Source organism: Panulirus ornatus, chromosome 32, assembly GCF_036320965.1.
Source record: "Panulirus ornatus isolate Po-2019 chromosome 32, ASM3632096v1, whole genome shotgun sequence".
Classification (NCBI taxonomy): Eukaryota; Metazoa; Arthropoda; class Malacostraca; order Decapoda; family Palinuridae; genus Panulirus; species Panulirus ornatus.
This window is the reverse complement of record NC_092255.1, coordinates 21,517,957-21,541,567: the sequence shown is the minus strand read 5'-3', so window position 1 is coordinate 21,541,567 and position 23,611 is coordinate 21,517,957. Positions and strand designations below refer to the sequence as shown.

Here is a 23,611-nt window from a genome sequence, read left to right as displayed (position 1 = left end):
GGGCAGTCCTCATGGCTTTGTTTGGATCAAATGATTTGTCATAATAGTGTATCAGCAGAGAAATGTTGTTTATTTCTTTCATACGTCAATCTTGTTTTTTAATGGAAGAAAACGTGGTAGATTTACTTTCGTGACTCATTTCGTGATATATCTACCAAGTTACAGATGGTCATTGTCAATGAATGTGGTTAGAGAGGGGTATGTAAATATTGGACACAAGGATGAGGAAAATAATCTCGAATGTTCAGTTGCAAAGTTAGATATACGTGAGGTTTCTTAGTCTCTCTCTGACCCAGTCACCATCATTAACCACACCCATCTCACAGCTCCCAATGACCAGGCCACGTCTCGCATATTACTTCCTACTGTCTCCCCACTCCTCCAACGTCCTCGGCCCATCCTTATCGTCTCGCACCCCCAGCTCATTGCTGTAATGAGGTATAATTTTCCCAGCTCATTGCCGTGATGAGGTATCATTCTCACAGCTCATAACTATGATGAGGTGTATTCTCAGCGTATTACAACAATGACGTATTATTTTCTCAGCTCATTGCTATATGAGGTATTATTTTCCTAATTCATTGTTATAATGAGGCATTTTATTCCCAGCTCATTTTTGTATTGAGGTACTATTTTCCCAGCTCACTGCTGTAATAAGTTATTGTCTTGCCAGGCCATAGGTATAATGAGGTGTTATTTTCTCAACTCATTGATGTAATGAGATATTACATTCCCAGCTCACTGCTATGATGAGGCACTGTGTTCCCAACTCATTGCTATAATAAAGTATTATTTTCCCAGCTCATTGCTACAATAAGGTACTGTTTTCCCCAGCTCATTGTTACACATATGGTACTGTTTTCCCAGCTCATTGCTATAATGAGGTACTGTTTTTCCCCAGCTCATTGCTATAATGAGGTACTGTTTTCCCCAGCTCATTGCTATAATGAGGTACTGTTTTCCCAGCTCATTGCTATAATGAGGTACTGTTTTCCCCAGCTCATTGCTATAATGAGGTAGTTTTCCCAGCTCATTGCTATAATGAGGTACTGTTTTCGCAGCTCATTGCTATAATGAGGTACTAATTTCCCAGCTCATTGCTCTAATGAGGTACTGTTTTCCCAGCTGTTGTCTAAAACGAGGTATTCTCTGCGTCTGTCCACAGCTGGTGGTGTCTTCGAGCGGAGGCAGCGCCGTCGGGAGCCCGTGTGAGAACAGGGAACCGCCACCCCTGCCAGGTCAGTCAGCCTTCCTCCTCCTCCTCCTCCTCCCGGAACACCTGTAACCCGACGCTGCACCTGGCTCTCACTCGCTACAGTACACCGCTCCTCTTACCTCAACGTTAACCACTTCTTACCTTAATGCACACCGTCTCTTAGCACACAGCCGTTTACTTACCTTAAACACTGTGTTATAACACTCACTGTCTCTTGCCTATACACACACTGTCTCTTACCTATACACACGCTGTCTCTTATCTGTACACACACTGTCTTACCTTAACACACTCTGTCTCTCACCTCACCACACGGTACACCTCACCCTTGCAGTACACTCCCGTGTACTTCCCCGGCAATACACATAACTTCTCACCACAGTAACACACAAAGCCTTTTACCCACTGCAACACAAGCTGCGTCTCGCCCACTGTGGGGACACGCCACCGCAACACTACTGTTTACCTCGTGCAACACTCTTTCCTTTGCCAAATGCAACACACACACACACACACACACACACACAACACAAATCATCTTTTAACACAAGACGTACTTACTACATCTTGGGCACGACGGCACGACCTTTGTACTGATGGTCTTGTCTTCGACCGGACATCCTGAAAGGTCAGGTCAAAGATCAGGTCATCATACGTAAAGGTCTTACCGCCGTCCTGAAGGTAACCATACCGTCCCATTCACAGGTTAAAACAAATTTTTCCAATCCGTCCTTTTCGTAGAAAACGGAGGTGTGTGTGTGTGTGTGTGTGTGTGTGTGTGTGTGTGTGTGGTGTACATGTAGTGCGTGTGAGTGGGGGACATATTACACCATATTTTGTGACCGTATTTATTTGATATTGGGAATGACGTAGTACGCATTCTGTACCTTGGTAACGGCTGGACGTGTGTGTGTGTGTGTGTGTGTGTGACACCCGACCACACACTAGGGGCTGTCACGGAATGACGTTTGTCACACGTTACAAACACCGCGCGGTAACGTGTCAATGTATTAAATTATTCTTTATATTTCACAAGTTGACGGTCGGGTCCTTGTGGGTCCATAAACGATAAATAATATATTCTTATCTCTCCTGAATTCTTATTATCATCTCTCTCCCACTTATTTCTGTCGTCTGTTTAAATTTAGGACTTGGTTATTTATCTATGTATAGGATATTGATCTTTATCATGTGATTTATGGTGTTATTTTAAGTGTTCGACATCTGTTAAGGTTGTTCATATATCAGGAGTATGTCTCTTACCCATTTTTTTATTCTTTTTTGACATTTGATTTTAACTTGGTTTTATTAGTATCATTATTTAGAGTGATTACTTTAAATACAGTTAGTCAAATTACTTTAGAATTCTTTTCTTTATCTTTTTATGACCTTAACTACCTTGTCTGGCCCATCTTGCACGACCCTCTCCTTCCCCTCCGACTCCCACCCTCCCAACCACGTCTCTCCCCTCCCTCAGCACCCACCCCCTAGCTAAACCCTCCCCTTCCCCACTCACCCTCTACCCACCTGGATGGTCTTCCTATCCCCCGATACCCCTCCTCCCTCCTTCCCTCGCAAGCACGGACCTTCTCTCCCCAGACTCCCACTCCTTTCACTACTCTCCCCCCTCCTTCCTCTCCCCACTATCTCCCCATTCCCCCATGTATGGCTGTTCACCCCCCCCCCCCTGCAGTCCACCCCACACCTTCACGGCTCACCTCCTCCCCCCGCCTTACATACCGACTCACTGATGGTCTGTCCGATCGTGGCCAGCACAGGCCACAGCGACAGCCGTGGTGGCCCGTCCACACATGTCCGTTATGAATAGACTAAGAAGAGAATCTTGTTTTCTGGGAAGTCTTCCACACCAGAGATGTGCTCATACTGTCCTCATTTTACTCATGTCCGACACATTTGTATCAGTTTTTAATGAAGTTTCCGTCATGCTGTTTCGAAGTTATTAATTTTGGTCACAGGGATAGATAGATAGATAGATAGATAGGCCACAGCAGCTCTCCATTATAGTTAGATCATTTGAATCAGTTTTATTAATTTGATTACTTAATTACTTAAAATCACCTTTATTAATTACACTAAATGCTTGATTACTGTAAATTAGTTGATTTGATGACTTTGATCATTTTCGGGGTTTTATTACATTAGCTGCTTTAAAGTCTTTAGTAACTAAATTACACATATTAATTAATCACTTGTATTTAGTTATTCGGAGTTGATTACTTTAATTCCTTTGAATCATTTGTATTAACTCTGCCTCCGCCCGTGCAGGTGGCGTTGGTGTGGGCGGCTACGACCTCATGACGTACCAGCGGCTGGCCAGCGCTCTGTACGCCCACCCGCCCCACGCCACCCTGGACCCCGCCACGCCCACCTCCATACCGCCCACCACGCCCACCACCCTCCTCGCCGCCCACGACCCGCTGCTACACGTGAGTCCTGAGCTCGGTCTTGTGTTTATACAGTGGTACACATGCCACCTACATCAGTGACACATACGTCTACCACGTACATTGGTGCCACCTACATCAACAGTGATGCCACTTACACCCGCCATGTACATCGATCAGTTCCGCTTACACTTGTTACATGCATCAGTCCCACTTACACCTCCCATGTAGATCAGTCCCGCTCACACCTGCCACGTACATCACCGTCACTAACCACTACCCTACGTGAGTTTGTACAATCACTCACCACTGAACATAAATCTGGCCCAGCTGCCCGTTGTTACACGGAATTTGGTGTTATTACTTGCTACAACACGCGAGCTAATACTTACCCCCATTACAACCTGTAACTTATGACAACTGCAACACGATAGTTATTATAACTGCTTATAATCAGTGCTATAGCCCCCCCTTCTCTGCGACCTGTGAGTTATTAGTACAACACCCAGATGATTGATGCCATAACCAAATAAGTGTGGCTCTTTCCACTACAACCCATGAGTTGCAATTATTGCTTTGACACGAAAGTTACTGACTGACGTTAATACAAGTACTTACCACTTGACGTAAGTTAATTCCACCGCCTGTAGAAATACAAGTTAGTACCGTCAGACCTAAGTACTACTAATACCCCCTTTAGCCTTAACTGTTCATAGTTAGGGCCACTACCTGCTACTGTGAGTGAGTTAGTACCAATATTTTGCTCATGAGTTAATGGCAGTAGGTGTCAGTGCCACTGACTCTTAGTGCGCGTGATTCTGGGCCATCATTTGCCACTAGACAGTAGGTGACCCCAGTACCTGCCTTAGGGGACGCCCCTGTTGTGTGAGCTTTCTATTGGCACCATTGTTATTGTGGAGGCCCTGTTTATAGATGTTTTTATTGGCACGGCTTTGTTACTCGACAATCTTGTGGCCTGTTTTTTTTTTTTTACCGCTACTTCCGCGTCACACATGGTAATTATATTTCATTAATTATTTTTAAGATTGTCTTTGTCTTAGACTTTTCTGGGAAAGCGGGTTAGGAAACTTTCTCTCTCTGTATGTGTCATGTTTTTTATTTTCATAGCGGGCGGGCCTTGCTGTATGTAAGGAGGGTTCGTTAGAACATTAATTAAATTAGTATTAGAGTAGAGTTTGATTCCTTCAGCAAGATGGTATGATCCTCGAACACAATGGCACGATCCTTGAGCACGACGGTACGATCCTCGAACACAAAGGTACGATCCATGAGCACAACGGATCGTGGCGTCGTGTTGGAAAGGCTTTAAGTACCAGTTAAAAAGAGAGGCGCAGGAGGGAGGGAGGGAGAGAGGCAGGTCTTATTGCGACAGACGAGTCGAAAATACCCCCTCGCCCATACCCCTCGTCTTGCCCACTTAACATGGGGATGGAGAGGAAAAAAACCCGTGCATCAGACGTGACACGTTGATGTATTTATGTGTCTTGGTGTCGAATTACCGAAGAAATCTTGGCTGGGACGGCTAAAACATCCTGGCCTCCTCGAACGCCACCCTTATACCACCCTCTCCAACAGCACCCGTACCCATCCACGCTCCCTTTACTCCCCCTTCCCTCCCTGGCCCACTGTCCCCGCCACAACCACACACACACACACACACACACACACAGAGGCGGTCGTCCAACTTGCCTTACTCTGATCGAGTTTCTCTGCCACATGCAATTCTCACACCTGTTCTGGTCTGCCCACTCAACCCAGGACTTGATTAATGTGTGAGTTGCGCTGACTTACACCCGTTGTAGGGAGACTCTTCTGTTTTCAAGAGAGGGAGGAAATTAAGATTCCTGATAGCTTCCTGGATATCCAAATCGGATGAACATATTCTTACTTTGTCCCTCTATGTGGTTATAACACTACTGAGTCTGAGAGTAGATTTTGTCTTGTTATTTCTCTCAGTTGGACTTCGAAGCTGCAGTAACGTGTACGATATATATATATATATATATATATATATATATATATATATATATATATATATATTTTTTTTCATACTATTCGCCATTTCCCGCGATAGCGAGGTAGCGTTAAGAACAGAGGACTGGGCCTTTGAGGGAATATCATCACCTGGCCCCCTTCTCTGTTCCTTCTTTTAGAAAATTAAAAAAAAACGAGAGGGGAGGATTTCCAGTCCCCCGCTCCCTTCCCTTTTAGTCGCCTTCTACAACACGCAGGGAATAATTAACGTTAATTTCACTTTGAGCTGTTGCTTTTCATTTGGTAGCGTCCGGTTTATTGATGACAGAAGCAACACCATTGACGAGTATGTTATTATTTATTATTATTATTATTGTTATTATTGTTATTGATTATTGATATTACCACTACTACTACTACTACTACTACTAGTACTACTACTACTACTTTTCCTGACCTTTGACCTACTAGGGAGGCATACAGGGGGGATTGGGGTCGAGCGAGGTGATGACCTCGGTGCGCCATGGCTGGTGGGAGGTCAGGAGAACCCGAGGAGGGAGGCATACCACAAGGGCAGCATGCCGGCCTCTTGTTTCTGGTCCCACGTGCCAGGGTGTCGTGTCATGCTCCCCCACCGGCGTCTCCCACTCCGCCGCCGCCGCCGCTGCCATCACTCACCCTCCCAAGTGGGGAAATTGATCTTGTCCTGACGTTCATTCGCCGTGGGAGGAGGGAGGAAAAGGAGAACCAGTTAGGGCAGTGGGACCTCCTCTTCCTCCTCCTCCTCCTTCGTCCATCCACAAGACCGCGGAATTCGAAGCGACGAATTTGATTTGATTCTTAGCGTTTGTAATGCCACCGAGGGTGTCGGATGGTGGTAGAAAAAAAAGCTAGGATGCCCTACCTTCGCCAGGAGGGGGTGGCAGGGCAGAGCTTGGGTGAGGGGAGGAAGGAGGAAGGTTAAGGGGTCGGGAGGGTGTGACGTGCTGGGTGGGGGTGATTCCTCGCGTGGCTCTCAAGTGACAGCCGAGCCAGGAACAGCGGTGGGGTCAGTCGGTGGCCGTCAGACGACACGTAATGAACCGTTACACCAGACGGATATACTGGGGGGGAGGGGTGCGCTGACGCTCCAGGGGATGGTGTGGGGCGGAGGAGGAGGAGGAGAGCAGAGGTTTTGGTGGTGGTGATGACGGTGGTGGTGGTGAGCACTAAGGTAAACAAAGACGGAAATATTTGAGAGATGAACTGGAGAAGAGAGGGGGAAAAAATGAGGAAGATTGAGGCGTGGAAAGGATACGCGGGTATTCACTAGTAATGGACAGAAAGACGATAGACGGAGGAAAGAGAGGAGACATACAGGTGAGAGATTTAAAGAAGATATAGAGTAATAAAAGGAGTGTTGAAGGGGTTCCTGTGATGCCAGACTGGAGACTGTAGAGTGCTGGAGGCTGTGACTTAGAGTGCACGTGTTCAAAAACATATGGACACTCTGACGCATCGTGTTAACCCATCGAACACCACGGTACATACCGTGACCACGACACTACATTCCTTGACCACGGCAGTACATTCCTTGAACACGACTTACGTTCCTCCTGGGCCTGTGGACAGTTAGATGTTCCTTCCAAAACATAAGTATGAAAAGAACATGAGAAGTATCTGCATAGCATTGTATAGATTCAGATGGGTCACGTTTGTCGGCATTACGGAGGATCATAGAGTCCTAGGGGGTACTCCTGCATGTCCTTGTCACTACGGGGGATGAGGGAGTCCTAGGAAGTCACCACGGCAAGACCTTGTCACTACGGGAGATCAATGAATCCTAGGAGGACACCCCAACACGTCCTTGTCACTACGGGAGATCAAGGAGTCGTAGGAGGACACCCCAGCAAGTCCTTCGGGAGATCAAGGAGACCTAGGAGAACAGCCACAGCAGGTCTTTGTTTGCACGATGGGTAGGAAGATCTGGGGGTCACCCCCAACAGGTCCTCGTCAGCACAGAGCCATCCTAGGGTCGACATTCTCCCCCTGTTATCTGAGATGTTCATCAGTCACCTGCAGTGAGGCTGTACCATCGTCAGTGGACGGAAAGGAGTACGATCATCGTCCAGGACCTCCCGGATCCAGAAGGATCCGTCAATTTCCCCCGTTCCAGTGTAGCTTCTGCCGGCGGCTAGTCTCCCTAGCCCCTGGATCACACCCCATCCGACCTCTTTGACCCAGACTGAGACACTGTGTACCACGGCGGCAGCAGCAGCAGGCCATCCTGGCGAAGGCCGTGAATCATGCAGCCTCATGACGTTATGTACCGCTCATGCATACATAGATAGGACGCGTGTTCGAACCCCGGGCGCTCATGTATATGCATCGACAACTTGTTTTTGTATATATATTCCATTGATGCTCTGCGAACCGGTGATTTTTGGAGAGGTAATTGTCACTTGTATATTCACGTAGTGGCCATTTCTGACGCTTCCTGACGAGAGGTCTTGTCCAGGGGCAACAGCAGTGCCTTCTGAACCCTTGAGCACGACGGCACGGCCGGCGAGCACCACGGCACGACGCTTGTGCTTGAAGGTACGACGCTTGGGCATGTTGGCTTGGTATTTGTCAAGGGCCACGGTAATCATACTTAAGGGTCGTGTCTTGGTGCTGAAGGGTCGTCTCGTCGTGCTGAACGGTCGTCTCGTCGTACTGAACGGTCATCTCGTCGTGCTGAACGGTCATCTCGTCGTGCTGAACGGTCGTCTCGTCGTGCTGTCTGGTCGTACTGAAGGGTCGTACAATCGTGTTCCAAACGTTAAGGTTCACACTTAAATGCCTCACTCTTGCCTGTTTGCGAAGACTGGTTGCAGCAGCCACCACACACCACTGTTTTTGTCACTGTTCGGCACCGAAGACCTGAAGAACCACTTCAGCTATGACACCTGTATCTGGTTAGAAGCTCCGGCGTCTTCAGGAGTTTACGCCTCTTACTATGTGAAGTACGGGTTTGTAAGACCCCACACACCTTGCTCATGCAACTGCCACGTTTATAAGTACTTAGGATTTTCTTTAAGGGATGTCCCGTCTGTCACTCGTGTCATAGTATTTGACATTCACTACGACAGCTGAACATTCCGGTTGGCATGGCAGTAAACTACCAGTTGAAGTCATTGGTGAAGAACAAGGAACAAGCCTCTGCTCTTTTGATTTAGCTGAATATGTTTCATCATTTGTGATCCCGTGAAGGAGTCACAGTGCCTGACTTGGTGAACTTCTTAAATTCATGGGAATGTGGACGTTCGATCGTGTATTGGTTTGTGTAAAACCGTGTGTGAATTGATGTGTAATTATGTGTATTCGTGGGTGTATCTGTGTTAGTTTTGTCAGTGAAGGGGTATGTGTGTGTGTGTGTGTGTGTGTGTGTGTGTGTGTGTGTGTGTGAGTGTGAGTGTGTTTACTTTTTAGCATATTTTTGTGAACTTGTTAGTGTCTGTTTATATCATCATGTTTCTGTCTTTGTTTCTTTTCTGACAGTATGTCAGTAGTGATGTTTCAGCGTCACGAGAGTCTTTGTTTGTCTGTGTTATCGACGTCTGTACAGTGGAAGAAGAGTGGGCTTCGTCTGTATGTTTGTCTTTGTAGTCTGTGCTAGCGATGCGGGTGCTGTGTGAGAGAGGAGACAGCGTTACTTTGTCTGTTGTAGGAACGAAAGTGCGGGGGAGGAGGAGAGAGTGTGTCGTCTAGTGTTATTGCTAGTGACACTAGTCTAGTGTCTAGTTAGTGCTAGTGACATTACTCTTAGTGTCTAGTTAGTGTTAGTGACACTAGTCTAGTGCCTAGTTTGTGCTCTTGACGAGGGGAGGTGTGGGGGAGAGGAGTAGACACCGTGGTGCAACAAGGCCCATGACTCGATCCCACACGACCTGTTTGAGCTGCCCTCCTCCTCTTCAGCGTGGCAGTCGGGAGGTCCCCCTACTCCTCCTCCGCCTCTGGGGAATGGCCCTCTCCGTGATCCCTTGAGTAAACCGCGGCTTCCCCGAGTGCGTTAACTGCTTCGCTATCAATATACGACCTAATTGGACCCACTTATAACGACCCCCGGGCTGAACTAATACCTTAAGGCCGACGGTGGAAGAGACGAATTTCATTATACCATTTGCGCCGAGTCGTTGTGCCCCTGAGAGGTGACATAAGTTCCAATAATGCACCGCTTCTGCCGGAGGAGGGAGGACGACCCCCTTGACGTCTCCCTCATAATACCCCGTCTTCACTACCACTTCTAAATAGTCTTGAATAAGTCTAAATAGCTCCAAATAGCCCGGAATCGCCTTCTAACCCCCGCAGGAAGGGTGTGAAATCGGAGAGCATTTTTCAGCGTGGCCCGGGGACTTAGAGCGGGCCTAAAACCTCCCTTGTTGCTAGTTAGGCCCTCCCTTCACATCCCTAGCCGCGACTTCGGCTTTGTCTCTGGTGTTCGAAGGCCTTCCCGATTCTTCCACCTTGTCTCTCTGAGGTCTCGCAGCCCCTCTGGCATCCTGTAGTCAAGACACCAACCCATCTCGAGGACCAGGTAAAGTAACAGTGGAGTGGTCCTCGAGCCAAATTGCGGCGGAGGACGAAGAGCAAGTTGTCGCTGAAGGCTGGCTGTGAGAGCGGGGCCACTAACCACATTTCCCGAGTATGGCTTAGTGACAGCGTTTGGCACATGGAAGAAAAACAGTTGCGGTGGACACATACGCTATCCCGTGGCACCTCCGTGGCACCCCTACTCCGGTATCATAAGCTCTCACCAATTCCTCTCACTTTTTACACTCGTTCGAAGAGATCTTTATTTTTATTCAATTTCTTCTCTTTTTCCACCGAGTGATTGGCATGTTCAGTGTATCATCGAGTTATTCAATGATCTTTAATGAGATTTTATCGATTCATTATTGACGGTATAGAATAGATGATGGTTGGGGGGAGATATGAATTATGGTTTCGATGTCATATGACCCTAACGACGAGGTAGCGAGACAATTACCCATCGTTAACAAACTAGTTCATAGAAGGGATGACCATCTAGGTCACATGACGACCTCGACAGTACGTAACCTCTTAAGCACGACAGCACGACCCCTTAAGGTCGTTCATACCTGACCCTTAAGGCCTATACGTGCTCAAGGCGTTTAAATTAAACCACGACTATAAAGAGGAAAAGGTCGTACACGTACCCTCCCTCTACTCCACCATCACCTCCCACCACTACCCCCAACCTCCACCAATGATACAAACCTTATTAAACCTCCTTCAAAATGTATGCAAATAATTAAGACCCGCTTCGCTCGGTCTTGAGACGGGGGAGTGGCACAGGAGAGAGAGAGAGAGAGAGAGAGAGAGAGAGAGAGAGAGAGAGAGAGAGAGAGAGAGAGAGAGAGAGAGAGAGCGAGCTGAGGGGCGGATATGTTTACATTTTGCAACCTGGATAAAAAGCGGTGATAGTGGCAGAGCCAGAGTTTTATTGGCTTGTTAAGGGCATAACAGAGAACCGTGTGTCGGGACGAGAGGTCCACGACACACCCTAGGTTGTGGGTCCTCCCTCTTTTTTTTTTTATTTGCCTTAAAGGCTTGTTGGTGTTGGTTGGTGAGTGGGTTGGTTAATTGGTGGGTTGGTTAATTGGTGGGTTGGTTGGTTGGTGGTTTGGTTAATTGGTGGGTTGGTTGGTAGGTGGGTTGATTGAATGGTGGGTGGGTGGGTTGGTTGATTGGATGGTTAAGTTGGTGGGTTGGTTGGTTAAAGCCATTTTACATTGACCCGTGATGATAACTCTTAAGGGCATGGCGGACGTTATAGTCTAATTGGTTGTCACCTTTATTTACATCCCATCCTCACATTGGCTGTTAGGATGTGGCATACTTAACACTGTCTTCCTCCCCACCTTCCCCACACACTAATTGTGAGGTTTTGACGTATCATTCGTTCTGTTATATCTTCTCCTACTCCTCCTCCTTCCTCATATCATCATTATCATAATTATTATCTTTACTATAATTATCATTATCATCATTATCATTAATATCATCATAATTATTATTACCATAACTTTATACTATTATTGTTGTTGTTGTTATTATTATTATTATTATTATTATTATTATTATTATTATTAGTATCATTATTATTATTATTATTATTATCATTATAATAATAATAATTATCATTATTATTATAATCATTATTACGTGAGAGTTCTCATGATGAACAACAGATGGGTGGGCAGCTGTGTCTGGTGATTTGTGTGGTCCGTTATTGATGTGATGAGCTGTACAATACATTGATAATTACCCAGTGTACGTTGTAGATCCCCACTCCACATGAATATTCACACCACTGGGAGTTTTGGAGTATCCATTCATTCACGAGAGAGAGAGAGTAGGATTCACGAGGCGTCTCTCACTGTCTTCGTGGATGAGTAACAAGACTCACCACATTACTCATCGTGCTCAGAAGTACGCATTAATATCATTATCAACCAGTGACTATATAATTCTTCTTGCTGTCGTCGTCTGAGGCTGTCTTTTCATCAGCCATGATTGTAGTTTCTGTTAATTTCTCGACCATTAATGATGATCTGTGAAGCCTAGGTAATGACTCACTTCCCTGCTTGGTGTGTGTTTGTGTGGGGGTACTGGGTCAGTCATTTTTTTTCTCAAAGATTATCAAAAGATTTTGAAAATTGGATCTGTGGTATTGCAAGGATGCACACCATTACGTTGGCTATTAGACAACATTTACTGATGTGAAGATGTAGACATTCTGAGTGGATACGTAAGTTACACACACACACACACACACACACACACACACGCGCGCGCGCGCGCGTTTCTTCTAAGAACGTTAGATATTGAATGATCCTTTGATGTTGCCTTTAGTACCGTTGACGATGTACGTAGATTTGAAGTTTCTGTTCCTAAAGTCAGGATGTGACTGACGCATCATTCAAACATCATGGGATACAGACAGACACAGACAGTGAGGGGCCGACGTCCTTGTAACACCTCTGTAATTCCAGGTTCAGAAGGACAGAAATCTGGTTAAAACCCATCTTTAACGGAGGCACACAAACCTTTTAAAACTTCAGGAGGCGAGATTGACCCCATAATTCTTAGTGGGGGCGAGGCTTGCGGCCACGAAGAGCTTTCCCCACCATCATACCCGCCCGTGGTGTGTGGGGTCGGGTACCGCTGCCCCTCACCTTGTGGACCCTCTCTGTAACCCACCGTTGGTGTGGGACCCGATCCCCACTGCGGGTTTAGGGAGCACGGTCTTGCAGGGAAGGCAGGATGGAGGGAGGGAGAGGGCGCGGGTCGAAGGATTCCCCAGGGAGGGAGGGATGCAGCAGTGTGGTGCGAACTGGTGATGGAAGTGTGAGGGATGGGTAGGATGCCTTGGGGAGGGTGAGGGAGGCGAGTGGGACGGTGGCAGACATCAAGGAAGGGAAGTTCTAGGGAAAGGGGAAGGTGCCACGTGAAAACGGAGGGTATGGAGGGAAGGGAGTTTGAGGTGGCACTAGAGGGGAGGAGGGTTATAGATGGGTGCCAAGGAGGGTGCCACTGGGAGGCTCACTGACTGGTCTTGTTGGCATTCGTTCTGTCTTGTTAGCTGCTAAGACCTCTGGGGGAAGTCGGCAGGGAGGGTAGGGGGGGAAAATCTCTCTGGGGTAACCAACAGGGAGGTGGGTTAGGTAAGCTTCTCTCTTGGGAAGTCGGCAGGGATAGGATGGTTGGTTTTCTCTGGGGGGAAAGCAGGCAGGGGTGGATAGGGGATGGTTTTAATGGGGATAGCCGGTGGGGAGGGTAGGAGAGGCTTTCTGTGGGGAGACGGCATGTAGGGGTGTGTGTGTGTGTGTGTGTGTGTGTGTGTCTTTGTAATCATTACTTTTTTGTACTACCTGGAGAGGGAGTTTTGCACTCGTGTGTCCCATCTATGTGTATGTATGTGGACCCTCATTCAGAAGACCATGCGAAAAATATACAATTTCTCCCATATTTTCTCTCTTTTTCAGTGATTTTGTTGGTTTTTCTTAGTCTCATTTATTCTTAATTTCGTTATTTTTGATATTTTCTACACCTGTTCATGTATCCTTTAAATTGTGTTGCCGTTAAATCACATCGTCAGTTTGATCAATTTTTTTCTAAAGTTTTTCTGCAAATTTTTTTTATTTGTTTTTTAGAATTTTCACCCTCGTGTCTCTTTTTGTTCCTGTGTTTCACTTTTATGCTTCCCTGTATTTTTTTTTTCACGCATCCGGTTTTGTACGTGAATTTCAGAAGTGCTCAGAATGATTGTTTGACAGAATTTCTTCCTCTTTTTTCCCTCCCCCTCCACAACACAGAGAAGGTGTAGGGTGTGAGGTGAATTCCCTCAGGGGATGGGTGAGCCTAGCCTCGTAGGTGTGGTGTCGGCCGCTGACCAGACACTTCCCTGGTAGCCCACCAAGCAACGGTCATGTAACGGACATTTCCCCTTGTCTGTTCTTCCTCCCCTTCCCCCACCTCCTGTCTGTTGGACAGAGACAAAAGGTGTAAAGAGAGTTGCTCACTAAATACGTTTTGCTTCCTAGTGTTTTGATATGTTGAGCACGACGGTGCGACCCTTGAGCACGACGGTGCTACCCTTGAGCACGACGGTGCGACCCTTGAGCACGACGGTACGACCCTGGAGCACGGCGATGCGACCATGGAGCACGATGGTACGACTGCGAGTCAAAAGTCACTCCCATCGGGTCTGCATCATCGTCATTGCACTAAAAGGAGTACAGTCCCAAGTCATCCATAATCATTTACTCTTTACTGATTGTAGCGCAACCTTGAAGCTGCAGAAGCTTCATAAAATGGGTTCCGAAGTTTTATGAATATGATGAACACAGAAATGATAATGATAGTGATGAGTATATATATATATATATATATATATATATATATATATATATATATATATAGTATATGTAATGTTCTCATGTGAATTGCATGGGAGATGGTTGTAAACAGGTGAATAGAAGAGGGAAGGGTAAGTGTAATATTTTCTTGATATCACCGGTATAAGACTTCCCTGAAGCCACGATATAGCGCTGCCATAATCCATAAGTTTGGCAGTGGGTGTGTGTCATAAGCCAGAACCGTCTAGTCCACTGAGGGAGGGAGGGAGGGATGGGATGGGATGGGATGGCTTCATTGTTCTTTGTCAGTGTGTGTGTGTGTGGAGTTGCGGCCGCTTCCAGGAGGCAGAGTGTGAGGACAAAGTCTTCCTCCCCCTCTACTTACCCAAGCCAGTGTGTCATTTACAAAATAAGGCTGTTACCAGGATCACAGCGTTGGAGTGGAATGACATGATTCAGTAGGTCAGGAGAACACTGGGTGTGCCATGATGAGTGAGTGAGTGGTTCTCTATGTCTTCCTCCACTGACTTAGTTTTTGAGGTCTGACCCCCCCTTCACTGCAGCTGCTGACTTAGCCTCCGGTATTGACTGACTCACTCTATCATGACCTCTCTGTGACGCCGTAGCATCTCCGTCTGGTGATGTTACGAGTGTGAGTGGCTCGCTCTACTGATAGACCACGATAATGATTAATGTTACCTGTTGACTGTCTGAAGAGGATTGAGTTACTGACCCATATTGATTAACTGACGTTCCTACCTAATATTGAACTGTCCTATGACCTTCTGACTTACTTGCCTGAGCGACCCATCATCTGGTCCATCCTAGGCTTCGGACTGTCTCATCCTGCTGACTTATCTCACTCGACGACTTCGCGGACTATAGCGGCCTGCTGACACACACACACACACACACACACACACACACACACACACACACACACACACACACACACACACACGCGCGCGCGCGCGCGCGCGCGCTCTGTTGATAGACAGTCATGCCCTGCTCACTGACACCCCGTATCCTCCGTTGCCGTGCTTTAGCGACGTTTCTGTTGCTTCATTGTTCCTCTGGTGCCACACTTACGTGCCCCTTCCTTGAAGAAAACAAGACACGAAAGATTTATGGACAGAAAATGAGGTTGAGCGACATAAGAGAGTGATGCGTGAAACGCCTTTCTCGATAGTCGTGTGTGCATGTGTGTGTTGTGTGTGTGTGTGTGTGTGTGTGTGTGTGTGTGTGTGATGACAAGAAACAAGATCACACACACACCAGGTCTCATAACGTTCCTTGTGTCATCCCTCCCAGAGCTATCTCGATTATAGCCCGCCTGGATATCATAGGACGAAACCAATTCTCATCTTTGTGCTCGGGGTCGCTACAGCTCTTGGTTCTGTCGTAACCCCCATGAGAACTACAGGATAAATCAAAGGCCTGCAAGGGAGGGAAAGGGGGGTAAAAAAAAAAAAAAGAAAATCGCAAATCACGAGGCAGTATGGGATCAGCCATTGATCTTGGCGAGGAGGAGGAGGGGGTGGGGAAGGGGGATCAAACAACACATGTAATATTGCCGTCCCTTCTAGAAATCGTCGTGGATTATTGTGAAATTGATGTCCTCTGGGGGAGAAGAACGAAAAGAAAGAGACGTGAAGTCCACGAGATCTCCTCCTCCTGCAGCAGCCCAGGCTAGCTCTAAAGTAATTATAAATCAATGGGTTATGCATTTTTATTCTGTGTATGACAGATCAATAAGTAAAAATGCATGAATCTTATATCCGCTATCAGTGAACAATGCATCAGCGATTGGAAAAGTGTGCGACCGAGAGTGGTCAACCAGACCCATGAAATATTGAACCCCCGGCCTGCAAAACAATGGAGCGTCGTCGTCCAGTGGAAATCTAAAATGTTGACGAGGGATCCAGGCGAGGCAGGACTGTCGATATAAAATCTTATATCACGTGAACACGAGAGAGAGAGAGAGAGAGAGAGAGAGAGAGAGAGAGAGAGAGAGAGAGCAGCAGGAGCGACGCCGGGGCAGGCCCTGGTCACAGAGACGGAGGGAGGTGGCGTGAGGGAGGGAGGGAGTTCGATGTGTGCTGTGATGCTGCTGGCATGTCCCCCCCCTCCTCATCCTCCTCCTACCTCAACCCTGCTGCTCTTCCCAAGGGTTGGCAGCTAAAGTTTTCTCCCTACCCTGTTCGGGTTTTTTTTTTAGACATCTGATTATTTTACTGCCTTGTTACGTTGGGGTTGGACAGCTGGTTATACTCCTGCCGTGTTAGGAGTGATAGACAGCTGACTATTATCCGACCTTCTAAGGGATTTGGACAGCTGATTGTCGTCCTACCTTGTTAAGCAGGTTAGACAGCTGACTGTCTAATGACCTTACTAGGTGTTTGGACAGCTGATTGCCTTCTTGTCTTTTTTTTTTTGGGGGGGGGGGGGGGTGGATTAGATAGCTTGCTATCTCCTTCCTTTATGTCTGAGGGTTAGGGGTTGATAAAGGTGGTATTGCTAATAAATGTATTTACTTTGGGAGGAGATAGCTGATATAATGACAGTAATAGTAGTTGTAGTCACGAAGATGATGGTCGTTAGCTGTGTTATCCTTGTTTCTGGTCATGGTCGAAGATGATGGTCGTTAGCTGTGTTATCCTTGTTTCTGGTCATGGTCGAAGATGGTATTTGATAAGGGTAACTCATGCATCTAAACGAGGGTAGTAATGTTGATGGTGAGAATGAGACACGTGCGATACATGTTATCAAAGGAAAAACGATAAGTTAGATAACATTTCATAGATTACAGATAGCTTATAGCTTACAGATGGAGATGGTATGGGCTATCACTGCAAACAGTGGAGAGGAAGAGTAACAGTGATAACCGATGGCAGTGATAGAACCTCTTCAGTGCAGTGATAACCAAATGAAACAACACAGGATCACCGCTAGCCTGTTCGACCATTTAACTCCTTTTCTTTCTCCCTCACCTACCTTCGGGTCCCCCCTACCCCCCAAAAAAAAACCCGGCGGAAGGGGGTAGAGAGGAGAGAATGGAGGAAGGGGAAGGGAGAGGAGGAGGAGGTGGGGGAAAAAAAAAAAAAAGGCTGTCGAGGATAAATAAGAAACAGGATCCAAGCAGCTGAACACACAATCCCATCACATTGCAAAAACATCGATTCCCCGGATAAACGAGGTCGCTTATCTCTGATATATATACATCCTCACTTGTGAAACTCATAACCAATAGACTCACATATACAGAAACTCTAGGCCAAGTGATATCCAATATTCAAATGTCCGATAGGTTCCAAATGGAGCTTTACAATGGCAAATATATTGTTTCCACGTGTCGCCGCGCGCTCCAAAATGGCCCCGACATATGTTTGGCCAATTGGAAAAGTTTAAAATTGTGAAGTAACATGGATATAAATCTCGGGAAGCAATAACGTAGATGGCTAAGAGAGAGAGAGACCCAGAGCTGAAGCGGCCAGCTCGCTCCCCACACACACACACACACACACACACACATATACACACACATACACATACACACACGTGTATACGGCCTGTGCAGGGACCCCTGCTCCTTCCTCAAGCTTCTGCTGTTCCTTTCTACTACTACTACTACTACTACTACTACTACTACTACTACTACTACTACTTCACCGCCTTCTACGGGTTGGTGTCGGTGACTGGGCTCAACCCCCCAACGCCTCTCTCCCCCTTGACTGTCCACTGATCTTGCCACACCCCCTCCCCCCCTCTAGTCATGGACTGTGTTCGGAAATTGAGTAGAGGAAAAATAGATAAATAAAAGGAGGACCCAGGGAAGGTAAGGGCGACTCTTGATCGCATGGTCTTCCCCACTGTTTTATTTCGCTGGCCACCACGTCCACTGTCATTCGTTCTATGCGCGTAGTATACGATACGTGAGCTTGTTTCTTGTTTGTGAGCAAGACACGAGAGCTGAGGAATATTGGGGCTGTATATGATACGTGGGGAAGTTCCATGCTTCGAGCAAGACAGGGAGAAGTGAGAATTGTATTGCGTGCTGCGTGGAACAGCATCTGCAGCATTAACTGATGGTAGTAGCCTTAAGTCTGACGGCGGTAGCATCTATCGTAGCAGCATCGCACACTACAGTTGTAACCCAGAAGAGCATCAGCAACAACAACATAACAACAGTAGGAGCAAGAGGTACAACATCTGCGGTGCCAGCGTCAACAAACACACCAGGGACAACATAAACACCAACAGACGACAGTGACGGCAGGGTTTACAATCGCCAACTACAGCAAAGGCTTCGACATAAACACCATCAGTATTGTCCACACCAACAACAAGAACATCGCCATCAACAGCTGCAGCAGAGGTTTACAAGAGCACCAAAGACAGAAGCAGAGGAGCGACAACAACAGAAGTAACACAGACAGCAACATAGGTGCGAACAAGTCATGTGGATCAGATAAGTTTCCCCTAACACTGTGGGTCGTGCATTGGCCTCTACAGCAGTACGACCACCACGACCATCACCATATTGTCGTCGGGGACAAGTCTCCCTCAAAACGATGGGTCGTGAACTGGCCTCTGCAACGGGACGACCACCACCATCGCCAGCAGCAGTTGTCAGAAGGGCAGGTTCGTACACTGGCCCTTACAGCAGTACGACCACTACCTCCGTCAGTACTGTAGGTGTGACAAGGCTACCCTAAAAAGAGGGGCTTTCCTGCTCTGGGGTCCTACAGCAGAAGGACCTGCTACCAACACCACCACCACCACCAGGAGGAGTGAGGAGTGTGTGTGTGTGTGTGTGTGGGTGGGTCAGGTCATGGCCCCCAGGTCCCTAGTAAACATCCCGGCAGCAGTATTACCAATACATGTATGCATACACGGGGCGGCCCTGGAATGACAGTTACCAAAAGGCCTTTTCAAGAACCCTCATACAGAGCAGTGAGAGAGGGAGGGAAAAAAATAATAAAAAAGTGTCGTGCCCGCTTCCTGATCGGCCATAGATTAGCGTCCCCGACACCGTCAGCTCTTGGAAATGACAACCGGAAACTCAATTTTAACTTTGGAAGGCGCCGATACCCATTTCAATCGCTGGCAGAATTTAATGATGAAGTTTACAACGGACGGGAACAACTTTTATGCCGGTCTTAGAGAATATATAAACATGCTTCCGGCGTTTTCCGGAATTTTGAACAGGGTTTTATTACGGGGTTGGGCGGGGTCCGTGCGTCCAGCACGCGCGAGATATGGACGTATAATTTTTGCATTTCCTGATGACAATTAAAGTTCAGCGCGACATTTTACCTACTTTTAAAGCTTCATGGTAGATTAAATCTGCAAAATGGCTTTCCCCCTCCCCTCCGCTCCCGCTACTCTCTCTCTCTCTCTCTCTCTCTCTCTCTCTCTCTCTCTCTCTCTCTCGTATATCAGTGTGGCAAGGTATCCTCCCAGAGGAGGAGGGAGGGAGGGAGAGCGGGATATATTGTATGACATATACAATGTTCGGTGCTCTTCCTTCGGCACTGAGGAACTGTTCTGATACTCGAGGTAGAATTCGAGGTCTCCATCTTGGCACAGCTGGAGTTCTTTACTCCGTCCCGAGAGAGTGAAATTGTGAGTCGAGAATGAGACAGGGAAGATGATGTAGTGGCGTTCCCATAGGGGACTTCCTGACTCGCTACTTAAAGCCCACCCTAGACATGTGGTGTCAGGAATAAACGAACAGTGGCCTAGGTTGCACACATGCCATGTATAATGTACCGAAGGAACCAGATCCACAACCAAGTCCCTCACTGTTTTTTTTTGTTCTGGGTTTAGCCCATTGACAGCATGTCACCCCCCGTATACCACATCGATCCACTTTATTCTGTCTTCTGCTCGCCTCTCACCCTCCTGAATGTTCAGGCTTGACTCTCTGGCACTCTATATATATATATATATATATATATATATATTTATATATATATATATATATATTAGCTTACACAAGATTTGTAGCAGAAAAAGTGGGTATATCATAAACAAAAGATATATTCTAAAATTGCATTATGAAATAAGCTTATCCCCAGTTGAAATTCTTCTCTCATGTTACCTTTACACACAAAAAAACCCTTGGACTAACCATCACACAGGTGAACACACTAATCTCACAAGGGCTGGGATAGCATGCCTAATTATGTATGCATATCAGAAATTTTATCTAAAGTTTTGTTGTTCCGTAATGAAGGGGAGATGTTTTTTGTTAATTCATCAAGGAAACATAATCAGATTTTCGTTGGTTGTGTCGAATATATATATATATATATATATATATATATATATATATATATATATATATATATATATATATATATATGTATATTATTTTTTTCTGTCCTTGTGAGAGACGGGATTTGCTGGTTGCAGGACATTGCCAGCGTATTACATGGATGCGAGCCAAATGCTGAACTCATTTGAGCATTGACGTGCGGGACGATCTCTATAGTGTGATGGCTTGACCTTTGACCTGAGTCACGCAGAGATTCAGGTTAAAAAGAAAAGGGGTCACTCCATTATACACACGGGTCGTGTTATCGTGCTGAAGGGAAGGGCTGTCGTGCTCAAGGGTCGTGCTGTTGTGTTTAAGTGTTGAATTGTCGTGTTCAAGAGGTGGTACCTTCGTACTCAACTGTCGTACTGTCGTGTTCAAGGGTCGTGCTGTTGTGTATAAGGGTTGAATTGTCGTGTTCAAGAGGTCGTACCGTCGTGCTCACATATCGTACTCGTGCTCAAGGGTCGAACTAACGTGCTGAGGAAGTGAAGAAGGAAGAAGATAAGAAGTCATTCTAAAGTTTACATGAAGATCACAAAGCGCACTTCCTGCAGCCCATACGCTGTAGTTCATTGACATAACGCCTCATTCCTGGCACGGTTGGAAACAGCCAAGAAATCTGTCCAAGACGAAGGTTTTGTGATGTACGCTTCATTGTGAACCGTACTGTCCCAATGGACACATCTAGAGACAAACTGACCATAGAATTTTGTCCACGGCGTTAACCCTCTCCTCTCCTGTTTCGTCTTAAGTAAACAGTGTTTGCAGCACCACGTATGAAGTAAACAGTGTTTGCAGCACCGCGTATGAAGTAAGCAGTGTTTGCAGCACCGCGTATGAAGTAAACAGTGTTTGCAGCACCGCGTATGAAGTGACTAGTTTATCATATCACGTGAAGACAAGTTTGATGAATGTCCCCTGGCGTTTGATGGCTGTAGTGGCAACACTTTGAAATATTTGGACGCAAGTGCCCTTAAGCATTGAGACATTTCAAATCTTGAACAAGATTGAGTAATAATTGAGTAATAATGTGTGAGTGAGGTGTGAAAGTCAGACGAATACATTAGATTATCATATCAATATTCATGTGACAGCAGAACACATGAATTTATGATTTCGTTATAGCTTCGTATTTCTACACATGATTTTCTTACTTTCTCTAACTGTCGTAAGTCGTGAAGACAATGTTACACGAAATGTATTACCCAAAAAGTACACACACACACACACACACACACACACACACATATATATATATATATATATATATATATATATATATATATATATATATATATATATATATATATATATATATATATATCTTTGATAAGAAAAAATGGCTAAAGTATTTTTTTTATATTTTGACGGGATATAACTCAGTGTCTAAATGAGAAATGTTAATAACATGTTGTATTCAACATCACAGCCTTCCTGGTAAAATATTTGTTAAATACCACACACACACTAACACGTAAACATTGCTTATTACATTGTATAATTACATTGTATATTACATTGTATATTGACGAGGTGCTATATACATTCTCAAGTACATGAATAATACAAATCGTACATTTTGTAAGATATATTTATAAGAATATACTGACTTATTGATGCGTGCTCATACATATTTCCCAGTATATATAGAGGACAGTTAAGGCATTATATATATATATATATTCTTTACGAAATGTACGAGAGAATATATCGCCAAAGTGTTCATCTGTGTGATCATTAATATTGTAAGTAACATTATCGATTATGTAGGATTATACCACATACCTTCATGAACGCTAGGATTATACCCCATACCTTCATTGAACGCTAGGATTATACCACATACCTTCACTGAACGCTAGGATTATACCACATACCTTCATTGAACGCTAGGATTATACCACATACCTTCATTGAACGCTAGGATTATACCACATACCTTCACTGAACGCTAGGATTATACCACATACCTTCATTGAATGCTAGATTCAACATTCACTTGTAACCAGAAAGCTGTCCGTGTATTTTGGAATCAGAAGGTCAGAGGTTCAAGATGCCAAGAAATATGACTGGAGGGCTTTCGACCTGCATAGTATCCAGTACCCTTACTGCAGTATTATACATCCTCGGGTCGAACTGCATAGTATCCAGTACCCTTACTGTAGTATTAGACATCCTCGTGTCGAACTGCATAGTATCCAGTACCCGTACTGCAGTATTATACATCCTCGGGTCGAACTACCGTGTGTATACACACGTGGGAATTCACGACAGCTTGTCGCAGGGGTCACCAAAGACTAGGGAAAATGATACATTTTTCTTCGTCTGTGGGAGACTATAGTTTCCTTTACATTTGTATTTGATCTCTTCAACATGCCATTGCGATGGGACGGATCTTTTAAATATGGTTGACCTTTGAACACACCTTTTGAGGGTCAGGTCAGAGACCCAAACGTCGTACCAGTGTACGAAAGAGTCGTATGGTCGTGCTCAAGAGGCTGGTAATGAATATTATGTCACATTATAGGAGGTGAAGGTATTACTGAACAAGAAATGTATGACAAAGTTGCCTTAACGCTACCTTGCTGACGCGGGAAATGGCGAATAGTATAAAAAAATATATATATATATATATATATATATATATCAGTGTACATGTGTGTGGAACAGAGGGAACGTACAGGACAAAAACAGTAAAACTGGGAAAGGATTAGAAAAAAAAAAAAGATAGGAAAGATATCAAAAATGATGTGAAACTTTACTTACAAGT

General features: G+C 45.7%; 1 protein-coding gene across 4 annotated transcripts in view; it reads left to right on the top strand.

Moving 5' to 3' along the window:
* LOC139759163 (uncharacterized) overlaps window positions 1-23,611 on the top strand; it is a 350,907-nt gene that overhangs the window by 278,729 nt on the left and 48,567 nt on the right. For all 4 annotated transcript variants that reach the window (XM_071681208.1, XM_071681207.1, XM_071681206.1 and 1 more), the window contains 2 exons: window positions 1,166-1,238; window positions 3,503-3,663. In XM_071681208.1, the coding sequence (XP_071537309.1) occupies window positions 1,166-1,238; window positions 3,503-3,663 (234 nt within the window). The remainder of the gene's footprint in view (window positions 1-1,165; window positions 1,239-3,502; window positions 3,664-23,611) is intronic.